The 20055-nt window shown below is 41.0% G+C and overlaps 1 protein-coding gene across 1 annotated transcript in view; it reads left to right on the top strand.

Moving 5' to 3' along the window:
- Positions 1-20055, top strand: part of fdxr (ferredoxin reductase) — a 41763-nt gene that overhangs the window by 6683 nt on the left and 15025 nt on the right. The window contains exons 6-10 of the mRNA XM_067430395.1: positions 1050-1163; positions 1250-1351; positions 4602-4709; positions 4930-5014; positions 8932-9110. Of these exons, the coding sequence (XP_067286496.1) occupies positions 1050-1163; positions 1250-1351; positions 4602-4709; positions 4930-5014; positions 8932-9110 (588 nt within the window). The remainder of the gene's footprint in view (positions 1-1049; positions 1164-1249; positions 1352-4601; positions 4710-4929; positions 5015-8931; positions 9111-20055) is intronic.

Here is a 20055-nt window from a genome sequence, read left to right as displayed (position 1 = left end):
GATAATGGATAGATTGTTGTATGCATGATGGATGGATGGATGATGATGGATAGATAGTTGAATGCATGATGGATGGATCGACAAAAGATTGAATACAATACTATGGATGGATGGATGGATGGAAGGACAGACAGATGATGGATATATGGATGGATGGATGATGATGGATGGATGGATGATGATGGATAGATAGTTGTATGCATGATGGATGGATCGACAAAAGATTGAATACAATATTATGGATGGATGGATGGATGGAAGGACAGACAGACAGATGATGGATATATGGATGGATGGATGATGATGGATGGATGGATGATGGATAGATAGTTGTATGCATGATGGATGGATCGACAAAAGATTGAATACAATATTATGGATGGATGGATGGAAGGACAGACATATGGATATATGGATGGATGGATGATGATGGATGGATGATGATGGATGGATGGATGATGGATAGATAGTTGTATGCATGATGGATGGATGAATGGATGATGATGATGATGATGGATGAATGGATTGATAATGGATAGATTGTTGTATGCATGATGGATGGATGGATGGATGGATTGACAAAAGATTTAATCCAACATTATGGATGGATGGATGGACGAAAGGACAGACAGATGATGGATATATAGATGGATGGATGAATGATGATGGATGGATAGATTGACTAAAGATTTAATCCGGATGGATGGATGGATGGATAGGTAGTTGAATGCACGATGGATGGATGGATAGTCGACAAAAGATTTAATTCAGTATTTGGTGGTATATAGCATAATAACAGAAATATAAAGCATTTGTGTAGGCCTGTAATTTAGGCTGGGAAACAACAAGTTGAAACAAGGTTGGGAAAAAAGCACAAATATCTTTTCTTTGGGGGGGGGGGGGGGGGGGGGGGGGGGCAAATATCTTTACTTTGTCTCAGCAGTCAGAAAATAAACCAGCATTTAAAAATATAATTTAAAAATAATTCTCTTATGTCAAAAGGACATAAAATGTGATTAACGTTAGCACCTCCATCTGTTCTTCTCCAGAGTTACGGAGCCGAGGGGAACCGCTCCTTGGAAATTCCGGGTGAAGATTTGTCTGGAGTTTTTTCAGCGAAAGACTTTGTTGGATGGTACAACGGACTTCCCAATAACAAGGAGGTGCAGTTTGATTTAAACCACTGTCTGTAGTTGATAATAGCCTCAAACTGCTGTCTAATGTCAGCCCCTTTACTCCTGCTTTGCAGTTGTGTCCTGATCTCAGCTCTGAAACAGCTGTTATCCTTGGACAGGGAAATGTGGCTCTGGATGTTGCCCGGATACTTCTCTGCCCTCTGGACATGCTTAAGGTTAAGGTTTTAAAATCTTAACCCCCACCCCCATCACACACACGCACAATGACCTTATTATACTTGTGATGTTCCCTGGCCTCTGAAGAATGTAATCTTATGAAGTGTTACTTATGCCACAGAAATTGGGCTTGTTCAGCTTTGTTCCTGCATTTAGATATGTGGGTGAATTTAGTCTCAGTGCATGCATTGTTTTAGTTTGGCAGGGTCACCGCCAGCATAGCTTAGCATAATGAATGGAATCCTATGTTGGCAGCTAGCATGTCCCGAGTAAAATTGATTTAAAAAAAAAAAACACCCACCTAATTACTACTTGTGGCCTGCGTATTCACAACGAGTGCAAATAGCGATGTAGATTAAGACTCAGCGATTTCCTAGGCAGATATTGACTTGGGACTATATTATGGGGAGGCACAGGCGAAGCACTATCACGGCTCTCATCCTCACGTCCTCCGGCTGTTGAGCAATTTGCGATGTGTTGTGTGATATCTCTGCACCCAAGTAGCAGTGCTTCGCATTTAGAAGGCTCTCATTTAGCGATTAATGTGCTTTCAGATAAGAGAGTTGTACTTATGGATAACATTCCTGCTGATTAGAGCTGATAACACTTGTCATTTTTATTTATGGTTCAGAAAAGTTAAACAACCCTGTCCTGTTTTGATTGTGTAATTTGCATCCCGCTACTATCCCCTCTGCTTTCTCGTACAGGGGGATATTTATATATGCAGACATCACTGTGTTTACATTTGTTAAAGGGATAGTTTACCCTAAAATGAAATGTGATGTGTATCTGCTTACCCACAGGGCATTCTGTGTAGTAGGTGTGTTTGTTTCTTCAGTAGAACACAAATGAAGATTTTTTACTCCAATCATTGCTCATATAATGCATGTCAGTGGGGTGTATTGCTATGAGAGTAAAATGTTTGAAGGAAGGTGATGACATTCGAATATTCATATTTAATAATTGTTTAATTGACACGTCATCCTCAATAAACCCGTCTCTTGCGTGTGAACTCGAAAAGTTACAGAAAAATCTGTAAGGTTGCCAGAATAATAATCATACACTGTGTGTTAATAGGCCAGAGGAGAACTGGCACCCCGACTGAGTCTGGTTTCTCCCAAGGTTTATTTTTCTCCATCATGCCCTGGTGGAGTTTTGGTTCCTTGCCACTGTCGCCTTTGGCTTGGCTTGCTCAGTTGAGGACACTAAAATATAGGGCTGTTTCGAATGCCATTTTTTGAGCTTCGAAGCTTAGGTGGCAATCAATATCGAATATTCGAAGCTTCGGTGGGTGGGGCTAAATATATAATAATAGTGTCGGTTTGCATTTGTATCATCTTTCACGACTTCACGTTTCACTCTTCGGCATCGTAAATGTGTTGCGGCAGACCCAGTGGAGTGCAGTGTTGCATTTGGTGCAATATGATCAGGTGGCACACATTCTTTAAATATTAATAAACATTTAATAATCTTTTAAATAGAACAGTTTCCGGTACGCATTACACGGGCAGGTTTATGCTCCGAAAACGGACAGTGCACAAGTGATACAAAACACAAAGTCTGTTGAGAGCAAGAACTTTAATAAGGTATTAATAACGAACCTTTCTTTAAAACAAATGAATCCCAAAACAGAAATTAAACAGTGATTTCAATGAACTGTAATAAATAAAGAACACGGTAGCATGCTTATAAACAGTTGAATAAGAATAAATGAATTGTTTTTAAAATGACACAAAATGTAATATATATTACAATTAGTTTTATTCTATATAAGGGATTTATTTTGTCTTATTCTGACTTTTTGTTAATTTAAATCTTTAAAATGCGCGATGCTTTTATTGAAAGCATGTTGCGGTGTTTTTTTTAATGTATTATTATTATTTCAAGTATGAGTGAGAATGAGTCCGCGACGGAAGTCACGTGTTGAAAAAAAAAAAACGAATATTCGAATCTCAAAACTGAAAATCGAATGCCACCTCACCGAACGAATATTCGAATATTCGATTATTCTAGTACAGCCCTACTAAAATTTCGATCTAAGTTTTTCACTAAATATCCAAATACAATTCATTACTAAATTAACTGTATGAACTATATCAATGATCTGCCCACATTGTCGCTGTATGATAAATTAAAATAAGCTGATAACATCACTGTTTTCTCCAGAGCGACTGTACAGCCGAATCAAATTTTGTTGCAATACTTTTAACACTGTGAAGCTGCTTTGAAACAATCGTCATTGTAAAAGTGCTATATAAATAAAGTTTACTTGACTTGAGTAAAAAACACATAGACATACAAATCCATATTAAACTCTGTGGCTCATGGCGACATATTGATGTCTTAAAGGTCCCGTTCTTCGCGATTCCATCTTTCAAACTTTAGTTAGTGTGTAATGTTGCTGTTAGAGCATAAATAATACCTGTACAATTATAAAGCTCAAAGTTCAATGCCAAGCCAGATATTTTATTTAACAGAAGTTCACTTTCAAAGCCTACAGCGAACGGCCGGTTTGGACTACACCGCTGCACTTCCTGCTTTACTGACGTCACTAGAACCGTTTGTTGACGAACCCTCCGCCCACAAGAACACGCAAAATAGGGGGCGTGGTCTTGTTGCTCTCCCACGTGGAGAAGAGCGCGCATTCAGCGCTTGCAGCGCCCCGTTATGGTAAGAGGCGGGACCTTTCCGGGCAAAGTGTGCCAAGCTGCTGTCCAATCACAGCGCAGGAAGCGCTGGCCCAATCAGAACTCGTTACGTGTTTCTGAAGGAGGGACTTCATAGAACAAGGAAATCATCAGGCCGTTTTTAGGACAGAGGAAACAGCGCTGTACAGATAAGTCAATTGTGTGAAAAATACTGTTTTTTTACACGCGAAACATGAACTCATGTTATATTGCACACTGTAAACACAATCAAAGCTTCGAAAACACGCGAAGAACGGGACCTTTAAGACACAAAACGAACGATTTCTGCGAGAAACACAACAGTATTTGTGTATTTTTTTAATAAATAATAAAAAATAATGACACGATCATAGACATATTTACGTAGATCCCATATATATGTGTGTTTGTGTTTGTGTGTGTGTGTGTGTGTGTGTGTGTGTGTGTGTGTGTGTGTGTGTGTGTGTGTGTGTGTGTGTGTGTGTGTGTGTGTGTGTGTTTGTTTCCACAATCTAATTTACCTAATGTTTGTGCAATAATGTGTATCCAACTTCTCTCCTTTCTGGCTGGCGTTCTCTTACAGAAGACAGATATTACCCAGAATTCACTGGCAGCATTGGCATGCAGTAATGTGCGAAGGGTTTTGATCGTAGGCCGGCGAGGGCCTCTTCAAATCGCGTGTACCATCAAGGTATGACTCTTCCTGCTTTACACCCTTGGAATGAATGAAAGCCATTTGACATGTGATAGGTTTGAATGTGGAAGATAAAGCAGAGGAATTTTTTCAATTTTATAATGCATGGGGGGAAAACTGTTTGTACTAATTGCACTGTTTATAGACTTTGTAAGTGAAAGGTTTTGGAATGACTGTATAAGGCCGCGAGAAATAGGACTATTTTTTTTCTCTTCAGGAACTCCGAGAGATGGTGAATCTGCCGAACACCAGAGCCGACATGCTGCCCGCTGACTTTGAGGGCATCGCAGAAGCTTTGAAAGGTAAAAGGATCGTGATTGAAGGATTTGTTCACCTAAAAATAAAAACCTGCCATCATTTACTCGCCCTCATGTCGATCCAAACCTGTATGATTTCTTTTCTTCTGTGAAACCCAAAAGAAGAACAGGGAATGATGCCTTTGGCTCCAAAAAATTTAAACATAAATCTGCCATAAATGCATTTATTAAAATAATCAAAAATATAATTTAATTGAGTCTCGATTTCTGTTGAGACATTCAGATGGTAGAGTCAGAATTTGGCGTAAACAGAATGAGAACATGGATCCATCATGCCTTGTTACCACTGTGCAGGCTGGTGGTGGTGGTGTAATGGTGTGGGGGGTGTTTTGGACCCACTTTATATTAGGTGGCCTTAACTACTATGTACTAACATTTTAATTAATCATTTGATACAATGCACTTAATGTGTACATAGATGTTTTTATATTGTACTTACATTTTAAAAATACCTGCATGTAATTACATCTGTAGTTAATTAGTGTACTTACATTTGTAATTAAACAGTTGGCACTTCCTTTACACCCTACCCTTAAACTGACCCACACCACCACACCTGACCCTAACTTTACCCTTAAACTGACCCACACCACCACACCTGACCCTAACTTTACCCTTAAACTGACCCACACCACCACACCTGACCCTAACTTTACCCTTAAACTGACCCACACCACCACACCTGACCCTAACTTTACCCTTAAACTGACCCACACCACCACACCTGTCCCTAACTTTACCCTTAAACTGACCCACACCACCACACCTGACCCTAACTTTACCCTTAAACTGACCCACACCACCACACCTGACCCTAACTTTACCCTTAAACTGACCCACACCACCACACCTGCCCTAACTTTACCCTTAAACTGACCCACACCACCACACCTGTCCCTAACTTTACCCTTTAACTGACCCACACCACCACACCTGAGCCTAACTTTACCCTTTAACTGACCCACACCACCACACCTGAGCCTAACTTTACCCTTAAACTGACCCACACCACCACACCTGCCCTAACTTTACCCTTAAACTGACCCACACCACCACACCTGACCCTAACTTTACCCTTAAACTGACCCACACCACCACACCTGAGCCTAACTTTACCCTTTAACTGACCCACACCACCACACCTGACCCTAACTTTACCCTTAAACTGACCCACAACACCACACCTGACCCTAACTTTACCCTTAAACTGACCCACACCACCACACCTGAGCCTAACTTTACCCTTTAACTGACCCACACCACCACACCTGACCCTAACTTTACCCTTAAACTGACCCACACCACCACACCTGACCCTAACTCTACCCTTAAACTGACCCACACCACCACACCTGACCCTAACTTTACCCTTAAACTGACCCACACCACCACACCTGACCCTAACTTTACCCTTAAACTGACCCACACCACCACTCCTGTCCCTAACTCTACCCTTAAACTGACCCACACCACCACACCTGACCCTAACTTTACCCTTAAACTGACCCACACCACCACACCTGTCCCTAACTCTACCCTTAAACTGACCCGCACCACCACACCTGACCCTAACTTTACCCTTAAACTGACCCACACCACCACACCTGACCCTAACTTTACCCTTAAACTGACCCACACCACCACACCTGTCCCTAACTCTACCCTTAAACTGACCCACACCACCACACCTGTCCCTAACTCTACCCTTAAACTGACCCACACCACCACACCTGACCCTAACTTTACCCTTAAACTGACCCACACCACCACACCTGACCCTAACTTTACCCATAAACTGACCCACACCACCACACTTGACCCTAACTTTACCCTTAAACTGACCCACGCCACCACACCTGTCCCTAACTTTACCCTTAAACTGACCCACACCACCACACCTGACCCTAACTTTACCCATAAACTGACCCACACCACCACACCTGACCCTAACTTTACCCTTAAACTGACCCACGCCACCATACCTGACCCTAACTTTACCCTTAAACTGACCCACACCACCACACCTGACCCTAACTTTACCCTTAAACTGACCCACACCACCACACCTGACCCTAACTTTACCCTTAAACTGACCCACACCACCACACCTGACCCTAACATTACCCTTAAACTGACCCACACCACCACACCTGACCCTAACTTTACCCTTAAACTGACCCGCACCACCACACATGACCCTAACTTTACCCTTTTCCCTCCTCAATATCAGCAAAAGTGTTTTGCAATAAAATTTGAACACAATAAGTACATTGTACTTATTTTTTGATCTAAGTACATAGTAATTAAGGCCACCTAATATAAAGTGGGGCTGATGTTGGACGGCACACTTTAGTCCCCTTAGTACCAATTGGGCATTGTTTAAAAGAGAATGGCTACATCAGGCTAGTTTTGTTTACAGCATTTTCTTGAATAGCCTTTGAAGTTGACATGGCTTTGAACTCAAATTTCCACAGCAATCGGTTTCACACTTCCTGTAATCTGAGGAATTTTCTGGATCAACACCAATATAAAAAATAGACAAAATCTTTGAACTGTTAGTTATAAAGTAGAGTCTAGAACTGATTTGTGTGCACAAGCAAATAATTATGACATCTGGCCCTAGGTTAATTTAACAGAAACAGGAAGAACAAGAAAAACATCTAGTTTGAAATCATTCCCCCAAACTTTTGATACGATGTTGTTTTTATAATAGTTTGTTGGATAACAGATAATATTAACTTTGTAATGAAGGTACATTTGAAATAAAAGAGTTCATGATTTGAGGCATTTGACAGTTTGGTCAATGAGATTTTTTTTTAATTAAATCTATTCATGTTTTATTCAGCAAAATGCATTAATTTGATCAAATGTGGCAGTGAAGACATTTATAATGTTATAAGATTTATATATCAAAGTTCTCTTGAACTTTCTATTTATTCTATTCATTCAAATGTATCAAGATTTCCAAGAAAATGTGAAGAAGTGTGTTTTCAACATTGATAATAATCATAAATGTTTCTTGAGCAGCTAATCCTCATATTCGAATGATTTGTGAAGGATCATGTGACACTGAAGACTGGAGAAATGATGCTGAAAATTCAGCTTTGATCAAATAAATTACACTTTACTATATTACGAACAAAAACAGGTATTTTAAATTGCATAATATTTCACAATCTTACAGTTTTACAACATGTCTGATGAAATAAAGAGACTGACATCAAACTTGGTGTATATTCAACTTTGAAATGTATAAAAAAAATATTGCGCCTTCTTTTATAGTCTATTGATTCGACCGACAGATGGTTTTATATTCGTATAAATAAAATCATGCCTTTTTAAAAACAGCAGCCAACTGTAACGATGTGCTCTAGTAACTTACCAAAAACAAAAACCGTATCTTGTCCTCCATATCTTTGTGAACCTGGTATTCTGGGAAATGACATGTTGTAATCTTCTGGATAGATCTACAGCAAACCTGTTACTTTAAGGGACTTTTACTTGTTGCTTTACTCTGAAAGAAAGTTTTAAGATGTGTTTGAGTGAGTGTTTGAAAGTGGCACTGAAATGTGATGTTTGGCATGAGAATCCAACTCTTTAACAGTTTCACAGAAATGTTTAAATGTTAATTGGTATGCCTGCACGACTCGCGTATAACCTTCTGCAGCCGGCATCGGATAAAGAATTCAGATAAACTAACAGAAAATAAACAAACAAACATAGATCAACAAAACATTAAAGGGGAGTACAAACGAGACAGCTTATCAGCAACATCAGGATGCACAGAAGGCTATAGATGGCTCCATGGCAGCACGAGAGAAACAAACATGGTTTGAGAAACAAACAAGTCTCCAAAACATGGAATTTCAACATATGTGTGTATATGTGTGTGTGTTTATTAGACCTTCCCAGACCGAGAAAAAGACTGACGGAGTTAATGATGAAGGCTGTAAAGGAAGGAAGAGATGATGAAGTGGAGAAGTGCTGGGGTTTCCGCTTCTTTCGCAGTCCCGTGGAGATTCTCGCCGGGGCTGATGGGAAAAGAGCTGCAGGAATCCGACTGGCTCTTAATAAGCTTGAGGTAAAAGTGAATATGTCTACTCAGTTTATACGTTGAGAAGTCAAGAGTCACAAAATTATTTCCTAATACAAATGTGAGCAGTTCATCCACGTCTCAGAAATCCCAATCTAATTATTCTAAGTGGATAACATCATTGGCGTCATATAAATCCTGTTGGTCTGGTTAAAACGTGCTCTCCTATGTAATTTGAGCCTAAATGTTTCTGGAGTTCTTCATGGTTTATGGGCATGGCTTTAGTCTGGAAAGTCCTGAGAGTTTAAGAGAGAACAACAATGGCATCTGATGTTCAGCTTGCCGAAAGTGTAATCAACTGTGTCACAACAAGCCAATCATTTATCATGGTAATGTTTTCTGTTCTGCCAGTTTGGAATTTGTGCAGTAGGAGAGTGTTTTGTTAAGATATCTGTACAGAAATGGTTAATTTGATTTATATATACAGGGAGTGCATTTGATTTATATATACAGGGAGTGCAGTATTTTTGAGGATTAATTTTATTATTGATATAATTTTATTATATATTATTAAACTCATTAATATCAAAGCGGAATATTTTTGGAAGTTTTAGTTTTAGCTATTTTAGGGGGATATCTGTGTGTGCAGGTGACTATTACTGTGCATAATTATTAGGCAACTTAACAAAAAACAAATTTATACCCATTTCAATTATTTATTTTTACCAGTGAAACCAATATAACATCTCAACATTCACAAATATACATTTCTGACATTCAAAAGCAAACAAAAACAAATCAGTGACCAATATAGCCACCTTTCTTTGCAAGGACACTCAAAAGCCTGCCATCCATGGATTCTGTCAGTGTTTCGATCTGTTCACCATCAACATTGCGTGCAGGAGCAACCACAGCCTCCCAGACACTGTTCAGAGAGGTGTACTGTTTTCCCTCCTTGTAAATCGCACATTTGATGATGGACCACAGGTTCTCAATGGGGTTCAGATCAGGTGAACAAGGAGGCCATATCATTAGATTTTCTTCTTTTATACCCTTTCTTGCCAGCCACGCTGTGGAGTACTTGGACGCGTGTGATGGAGCATTGTCCTGCATGAAAATCATGTTTTTCTTGAAGCATGCAGACTTCTTCCTGTACCACTGCTTGAAGAAGGTGTCTTCCAGAAACTGGCAGTAACACCTATCCTTTTTATTTTAGTTTAAGTATTACATGTACTGAGGGACCACACAGAATAATTTTGCTCATGAGTCAGATGTATTAAGTATAAGGGCATACATACAGAGATTTAACAGGATACACATCCCAATTGGTAAATAGAGAACAACAAACAGTCCAGTACCCCAAACCACAGTCTTTCTTTTAGGACCAGTTAGGACCATAAGCTTTACTCAGTCTTTGTGCAATTTATAATTTTGAGAAGATATTACTTCAAAGGTCAGGATGATTCCACCACTAAGTTCATCTGGAAGAGAAGGCCTCAATGTCTGAAACTTAGCTTTGGTCTACCGCCAGGTAACAGTCAAACAGTAGTTGAAATCAATTCTCTCCATTCCATCTTCTCAGTTGTATAATCCCCCAAGTACTCCATAACTGCCCAGAACACAAACCCTCTGTAGAAACATTCAAACAAACAAACAAACAAACAAACCAACAACCCATAACTATATACTACAAACCATAATTAGCAAAGAAAAATAAAAATAAATAATTACTTACAGATGAGCTTAGAACTATAAAGTTCCTCAACCAGGGCAAAAGCCATGAGGTAAGCATCTCCGTGAAGGTAGAGGATCAACTTCCTACTCTTTTCTCCTTCTCCTATCCCTTAAATAGGTAGGCCCTAGCATGTTTCCAACCAGAGCGCCCCCTAATGCTCAGGCGAATATTAGCACTGCTTTACTGAGAAGCTATTAGTAACAGAAAAACTGTTACATACCCCTCCCCTTAAAGAATATGTTTAAGCAGTTCCATAAAACTTTTTCATCTTTTCCACATGAAAAGTTTCAATTCGTTTTGTATCATTCAACATTACTACTTGGTAATTAACATTGTTCAACTTTTTAAGAACTTTAGCTGGCCCTTGCCATTTCGGCGCCAGTTTTGCCATATAGGAGTCCGAGGCTCGAGACAGAGGGTGAGTACGTATCCATACCAAGTCTCCTTCTTTGAATGACTCACGTTTCCTTCTTCGGTTATAGTACCTTGCTTGTCGTTCTTGAGCTTGACTAGTCTTCTCTTTTACTCGTTCAAAGAGTTCTTTCTGCCTCTCAACATTTCCATAGGCCATATGATCAGGACTAGGCGGGTTTCGTAGGAGTCGTTCCATGGGGCCTTTTAATTTTCTACCCAAAGCAATCTCGGCGGGGGTCAGACCTGTACTTTCCTGCCACGCCGTATTTATGGCATACCGGAACTCGGATATCCATCTATCCCATTGTCTGTGATTGTCCTTAACAAAGGAAGATATCATAGCCTTGAGAGTTCGATTGGTTCTTTCAGTAATATTAGTTTGTGGATGGTATGCTGTCGTTAGCTTCTGAATAATCCCCCAGCGCTTACATGCATCATTCAGAAGTTGTGCTGTAAACTGTGGCCCACGGTCTGAGACTAAGTATGTGGGTGTTCCCCATCGAGTGAAGATCTCTTTTATCAAGACATTAACAATGAGATGAGTCTTGGCAGATCTCAGCGGAAATAATTCTACCCATTTACTGCAGTAGTCCACCACCACCATCAAGTATTCATTAGACTGAGAACTCTTTGGGAAGGGACCCATAAGATCAACCCCTAACATGTGGCCTGGCTCCACTACGGGTGTTGACTGCAGGTGACCAGACAGCTTGGATATTCTCGGTTTATAAATCTGGCAAGTCTGACACGCTGTACAAAAACTCCAAACATCCTTGCGTATCTCTGGCCAGTAAACAACATTGAGTAAGCGCCTCAATGTCTTCATCCGCCCCAGATGTCCACTCAAGGGATTGGAATGAGCAAACTGTAAGAACTTCTCTCTTAATACCAATGGTATAATTACCTGCATAGTTTCCCCTTGATGTTGATTGGGCACACAACGAAATAAATAGTCATTTTGAACGACATAATGAATACGTGTTGGGTCTGTTACAGGTAACTTTGCAGCTTCCCACAAAGGCTGAAGTAAGGGATCTTGCTTCTGAGTAATTCCAATTTCATCCCAGCTGACCGGTAAATCCGATCCAGTGGTTGTTGCCTGACATATAGCTATTTGACCTTTGACTTCTTGGAAAGGTATACTCCTAGAGAGTGTGTCTGGTACTACATTACATTGCCCCTTTCGATATCTGACTGTGAAATCAAAGCTTTGTAATCTCAGAGCCCACCTAGTCAATCGAGAAGTTGGTCGGGGATGATTGAAAACCCACGTCAGGGCAGCATGATCTGTAAATACCTCGAAATGTTTCCCTTCCAGATACTGTTTCCATTTCTCGACTGCCCAAACCACTGCCAAACATTCCTTTTCAGGAGTGGAATAGGACTTCTCAGCTCCATGAAGCAGTTTCGAAGCATATGCTATAACGTGTTCATCTCCATCATGATCCTGAGTCAACACAGCTCCTAGGCCGACATTGCTGGCATCTGTCTGAACTTTAAACATTTTTGTGAAGTCAGGTGGTACCAAAACAGGTGTTTTTTGAAGAGCAATTTTCAGTTTGTCAAAAGACTGTTGACATTCCATGGTCCACTCCCATGCACTGTTCTTGCACTTCAGAGCATGTAATGGTGCAGCAATCTCCGAAAAACGTGGAATAAACCTATGGTACCAACCAGCAAGACCTAAAAAGCGTTGTACCTCTTTCAGCGTTGTTGGGACAGGGACATTCTGGACCGCCTCCACTTTGGTAGTTTCAGTGCGCACTCCTTCAGCAGATACCACATGTCCTAAGAAAGTGATGGATCCTTGGAGCAGATTGCACTTCTTCAGGTTCAGACTCAAACCAGCAGCTTCTAACAGGTCAAAGAGCTGTTTAAGGTGTTCAAAATGGTCTTGAATACTCTTTGAATAAATGACAATATCATCTAAATAGACGAAACAGAATTTACCAAGACATTCTCTTAATATGGTATTCATCAGGCGTTGAAAAGTTGCAGCCGAGTTTCTCAGTCCAAAGGGTAGACACACAAATTCATATTGGGCATTTTTAGTTACAAACGCAGTCTTGGGAATACTTTCCTCATCCATAAGCACCTGCCAGTAGCCGCTTTTGAGATCTAATGTGCTGAAAATTGAAGCACCATACATGGATTCCAGTATGTCTTGGATTTGTGGCATGGGAAAGCCATCTAAGGGTGTTTTGGCATTTAAAGCTCTGTAATCAATACAGAAACGCATAGTACCATCCTTCTTGGGGACAAGCACTATAGGAGCTGCCCATGGAGAAGTTGATGGTCGGATTATCCCTTTTCCCAACATGTTGGTAATTTCCTGATCAATAAACTGTTGTTTGGACACAGAAACAGGGTAGGCCCTTTTGCGAACAGGAATCTCATCTGAGGTGTGAATCTGATGTCGGATCACCGAAGTTTGGCCCAGGGATTCAGTGCAAACCGTAGGCCGATCAAGCATTAAGGCTTCTAGCTGGCATTTCTGAGCTCTAGGAACATCTGCTTGACTTACCAGCCCTTTAATGATTTCTAATGTGGAGGAAGACACTTGAGCTAAAGGTAATGCCAAATGTAGACTGATGGTTGCTGAAGAAGCATATAGCAGGAATGGATGTTTTACCTCCGTTTCTTCAGAAAGCATATAGGTCTTCTCTTTGAAATCAATCTGGATTCCCGAATCCATCAAAAACTCTAGGCCAAGTATAATGGGTAGGTTTAGATCTTGGTCCCTCATCACATAGGCTCTGAATGGATATTGATGTCCATGTAGCGTACAACTCCAGCTTACCTTTCCTAAGGCTGTCTGTACCTGACCATTAGCAAGCGAGAAAGTCTGACCTCTACTGGACTGCCACATTTCGGTGCGGGGCTTAATTTTTTTCCAGTAAGACTCCTGAAGCAAAGAATATGTACTACCTGTGTCCAAAACTGCTTGACATCTATAGTCCTTGATGGTGATTGACAGGGATAATGGGTCAAGCTGCTTTTCCACATTTCCTGACACCACAGCAATATGAGGGTTTGATTGCCGCCCTTTTACTGTTTTATTGGCTCCATTCACCTTAGCCTGATGTTCTGCTTGTCTCTGTCTCCAATAAGCTCTTTCCTCACTAACATCCCTTTCCACTAGGGTTCCCACCCGTACCATTTCGTCCACTGTAGAGACTGTGCCTCTGAGTATACTGGCGACACGAGGATTACAGTTTCTAAGGGTAGCTTGGAGTATTTCCCGTTCTGACATGGAAGGTTTCAATCGCAGACATAATGCTCGATACTGATAAGCAAATGTTCGAATACTTTCATCAAGTCCTTGCTTCCGTTCTCTAATTCTTCTTTCAACCTCAACTTCATAGTCATCAGGCAAAAAAGATTGTAAAAATGTCTTCTTGAATTGCCCCCAAGTTCTTACCTTCTTCTTCTCTGCAAGCCACCAATCCTTGGCTGTATGAGTTAACACAGAAGGCATCATAGCTAATATCTCAGCATCATTAAGTGGTTGAATTGCAAGGTACTCATCACATCTCTCAAGGAATGACATAGGGTCTTCTCCCTCCAAACTGCCAAACCTTGGGAAATCCATCTTGATTGGAGTTTTAAAATGTATAGGATGGGTCGGAGTATCTGTGGGTAGTGGTGGACTGAAGTGCGGTGTAGATGTCACAGTGTGGGTAGAGTGAATTAAAGATTTCAACTGAACATCTCTTCGTGACATACAATCCATCATTGCTTGTCCTACTTGCTGTATACTCTTTTCTAAGATTTCTTTTACCTGTTGGCATTCAAACTTGAGTTCATTGGGCAATGTCTCCTCCAATCGCTTGATCCGTTTATGATGGTCCTTCTGCTGGGAAAAGAGGTTCTGTACCTGCTCCTCCATAACAGTCAACCTGTGATTTTGCTTATCAATATCATGCTGCACGTCATTAGAAAACACACCAAAAGATTTCTCCAGATCATCTATTTTAGACTCTATTTTGCTCACTCTTGATTCCCAACTGGAAGGATCTTCTGCTTGAGGAGGTGGTGGAGGTGGTAATGGCAAGTATTGAGAACTGTCTTCATGCCCCCCATCCTCTACTTCATTATCCAGATATAAATGACTGAGAGATTGAATAAGGTCTTGTACTGGTTCTCGTCTGATAGTGAAAGGTGCAGTGGAATAGTCTGGTTCTGAAGTATTCTCACCCTCTGTCTCATCACATCGGTTAGCCATTGTGTGTCAATCTTATAAATCAATTATAAAGGTGAACCTAGTCACTCAATGTTCTGGCTCAACCCCAACGTTCACTTAAACCTTCATACATTAAACACAAGGACTCATAAGAAGCAAAATCAGTCTGGTCAAAACCAAATTAACCCTCTACGTTCTCCAATTTGGTTTTAGGTTTTACCTTTCAAGTCCCTGTTTGGGCGCCATTTTATGTAACACCTATCCTTTTTATTTTAGTTTAAGTATTACATGTACTGAGGGACCACACAGAATAATTTTGCTCATGAGTCAGATGTATTAAGTATAAGGGCATACATACAGAGATTTAACAGGATACACATCCCAATTGGTAAATAGAGAACAACAAACAGTCCAGTACCCCAAACCACAGTCTTTCTTTTAGGACCAGTTAGGACCATAAGCTTTACTCAGTCTTTGTGCAATTTATAATTTTGAGAAGATATTACTTCAAAGGTCAGGATGATTCCACCACTAAGTTCATCTGGAAGAGAAGGCCTCAATGTCTGAAACTTAGCTTTGGTCTACCGCCAGGTAACAGTCAAACAGTAGTTGAAATCAATTCTCTCCATTCCATCTTCTCAGTTGTATAATCCCCCAAGTACTCCATAACTGCCCAGAACACAAACCCTCTGTAGAAACATTCAAACAAACAAACAAACAAACCAACAACCCATAACTATATACTACAAACCATAATTAGCAAAGAAAAATAAAAATAAAAATAAATAATTACTTACAGATGAGCTTAGAACTATAAAGTTCCTCAACCAGGGCAAAAGCCATGAGGTAAGCATCTCCGTGAAGGTAGAGGATCAACTTCCTACTCTTTTCTCCTTCTCCTATCCCTTAAATAGGTAGGCCCTAGCATGTTTCCAACCAGAGCGCCCCCTAATGCTCAGGCGAATATTAGCACTGCTTTACTGAGAAGCTATTAGTAACAGAAAAACTGTTACATACCCCTCCCCTTAAAGAATATGTTTAAGCAGTTCCATAAAACTTTTTCATCTTTTCCACATGAAAAGTTTCAATTCGTTTTGTATCATTCAACATTACTACTTGGTAATTAACATTGTTCAACTTTTTAAGAACTTTAGCTGGCCCTTGCCATTTCGGCGCCAGTTTTGCCATATAGGAGTCCGAGGCTCGAGACAGAGGGTGAGTACGTATCCATACCAAGTCTCCTTCTTTGAATGACTCACGTTTCCTTCTTCGGTTATAGTACCTTGCTTGTCGTTCTTGAGCTTGACTAGTCTTCTCTTTTACTCGTTCAAAGAGTTCTTTCTGCCTCTCAACATTTCCATAGGCCATATGATCAGGACTAGGCGGGTTTCGTAGGAGTCGTTCCATGGGGCCTTTTAATTTTCTACCCAAAGCAATCTCGGCGGGGGTCAGACCTGTACTTTCCTGCCACGCCGTATTTATGGCATACCGGAACTCGGATATCCATCTATCCCATTGTCTGTGATTGTCCTTAACAAAGGAAGATATCATAGCCTTGAGAGTTCGATTGGTTCTTTCAGTAATATTAGTTTGTGGATGGTATGCTGTCGTTAGCTTCTGAATAATCCCCCAGCGCTTACATGCATCATTCAGAAGTTGTGCTGTAAACTGTGGCCCACGGTCTGAGACTAAGTATGTGGGTGTTCCCCATCGAGTGAAGATCTCTTTTATCAAGACATTAACAATGAGATGAGTCTTGGCAGATCTCAGCGGAAATAATTCTACCCATTTACTGCAGTAGTCCACCACCACCATCAAGTATTCATTAGACTGAGAACTCTTTGGGAAGGGACCCATAAGATCAACCCCTAACATGTGGCCTGGCTCCACTACGGGTGTTGACTGCAGGTGACCAGACAGCTTGGATATTCTCGGTTTATAAATCTGGCAAGTCTGACACGCTGTACAAAAACTCCAAACATCCTTGCGTATCTCTGGCCAGTAAACAACATTGAGTAAGCGCCTCAATGTCTTCATCCGCCCCAGATGTCCACTCAAGGGATTGGAATGAGCAAACTGTAAGAACTTCTCTCTTAATACCAATGGTATAATTACCTGCATAGTTTCCCCTTGATGTTGATTGGGCACACAACGAAATAAATAGTCATTTTGAACGACATAATGAATACGTGTTGGGTCTGTTACAGGTAACTTTGCAGCTTCCCACAAAGGCTGAAGTAAGGGATCTTGCTTCTGAGTAATTCCAATTTCATCCCAGCTGACCGGTAAATCCGATCCAGTGGTTGTTGCCTGACATATAGCTATTTGACCTTTGACTTCTTGGAAAGGTATACTCCTAGAGAGTGTGTCTGGTACTACATTACATTGCCCCTTTCGATATCTGACTGTGAAATCAAAGCTTTGTAATCTCAGAGCCCACCTAGTCAATCGAGAAGTTGGTCGGGGATGATTGAAAACCCACGTCAGGGCAGCATGATCTGTAAATACCTCGAAATGTTTCCCTTCCAGATACTGTTTCCATTTCTCGACTGCCCAAACCACTGCCAAACATTCCTTTTCAGGAGTGGAATAGGACTTCTCAGCTCCATGAAGCAGTTTCGAAGCATATGCTATAACGTGTTCATCTCCATCATGATCCTGAGTCAACACAGCTCCTAGGCCGACATTGCTGGCATCTGTCTGAACTTTAAACATTTTTGTGAAGTCAGGTGGTACCAAAACAGGTGTTTTTTGAAGAGCAATTTTCAGTTTGTCAAAAGACTGTTGACATTCCATGGTCCACTCCCATGCACTGTTCTTGCACTTCAGAGCATGTAATGGTGCAGCAATCTCCGAAAAACGTGGAATAAACCTATGGTACCAACCAGCAAGACCTAAAAAGCGTTGTACCTCTTTCAGCGTTGTTGGGACAGGGACATTCTGGACCGCCTCCACTTTGGTAGTTTCAGTGCGCACTCCTTCAGCAGATACCACATGTCCTAAGAAAGTGATGGATCCTTGGAGCAGATTGCACTTCTTCAGGTTCAGACTCAAACCAGCAGCTTCTAACAGGTCAAAGAGCTGTTTAAGGTGTTCAAAATGGTCTTGAATACTCTTTGAATAAATTACAATATCATCTAAATAGACGAAACAGAATTTACCAAGACATTCTCTTAATATGGTATTCATCAGGCGTTGAAAAGTTGCAGCCGAGTTTCTCAGTCCAAAGGGTAGACACACAAATTCATACTGGGCATTTTTAGTTACAAACGCAGTCTTGGGAATACTTTCCTCATCCATAAGCACCTGCCAGTAGCCGCTTTTGAGATCTAATGTGCTGAAAATTGAAGCACCATACATGGATTCCAGTATGTCTTGGATTTGTGGCATGGGAAAGCCATCTAAGGGTGTTTTGGCATTTAAAGCTCTGTAATCAATACAGAAACGCATAGTACCATCCTTCTTGGGGACAAGCACTATAGGAGCTGCCCATGGAGAAGTTGATGGTCGGATTATCCCTTTTCCCAACATGTTGGTAATTTCCTGATCAATAAACTGTTGTTTGGACACAGAAACAGGGTAGGCCCTTTTGCGAACAGGAATCTCATCTGAGGTGTGAATCTGATGTCGGATCACCGAAGTTTGGCCCAGGGATTCAGTGCAAACCGTAGGCCGATCAAGCATTAAGGCTTCTAGCTGGCATTTCTGAGCTCTAGGAACATCTGCTTGACTTACCAGCCCTTTAATGATTTCTAATGTGGAGGAAGACACTTGAGCTAAAGGTAATGCCAAATGTAGACTGATGGTTGCTGAAGAAGCATATAGCAGGAATGGATGTTTTACCTCCGTTTCTTCAGAAAGCATATAGGTCTTCTCTTTGAAATCAATCTGGATTCCCGAATCCATCAAAAACTCTAGGCCAAGTATAATGGGTAGGTTTAGATCTTGGTCCCTCATCACATAGGCTCTGAATGGATATTGATGTCCATGTAGCGTACAACTCCAGCTTACCTTTCCTAAGGCTGTCTGTACCTGACCATTAGCAAGTGAGAAAGTCTGACCTCTACTGGACTGCCACATTTCGGTGCGGGGCTTAATTTTTTTCCAGTAAGACTCCTGAAGCAAAGAATATGTACTACCTGTGTCCAAAACTGCTTGACATCTATAGTCCTTGATGGTGATTGACAGGGATAATGGGTCAAGCTGCTTTTCCACATTTCCTGACACCACAGCAATATGAGGGTTTGATTGCCGCCCTTTTACTGTTTTATTGGCTCCATTCACCTTAGCCTGATGTTCTGCTTGTCTCTGTCTCCAATAAGCTCTTTCCTCACTAACATCCCTTTCCACTAGGGTTCCCACCCGTACCATTTCGTCCACTGTAGAGACTGTGCCTCTGAGTATACTGGCGACACGAGGATTACAGTTTCTAAGGGTAGCTTGGAGTATTTCCCGTTCTGACATGGAAGGTTTCAATCGCAGACATAATGCTCGATACTGATAAGCAAATGTTCGAATACTTTCATCAAGTCCTTGCTTCCGTTCTCTAATTCTTCTTTCAACCTCAACTTCATAGTCATCAGGCAAAAAAGATTGTAAAAATGTCTTCTTGAATTGCCCCCAAGTTCTTACCTTCTTCTTCTCTGCAAGCCACCAATCCT

This window comes from Pseudorasbora parva, chromosome 21 (genome assembly GCF_024679245.1).
Source record: "Pseudorasbora parva isolate DD20220531a chromosome 21, ASM2467924v1, whole genome shotgun sequence".
Lineage (NCBI taxonomy): Eukaryota > Metazoa > Chordata > Actinopteri > Cypriniformes > Gobionidae > Pseudorasbora > Pseudorasbora parva.
This window is presented reverse-complemented; position numbering and strand designations above follow the sequence as displayed.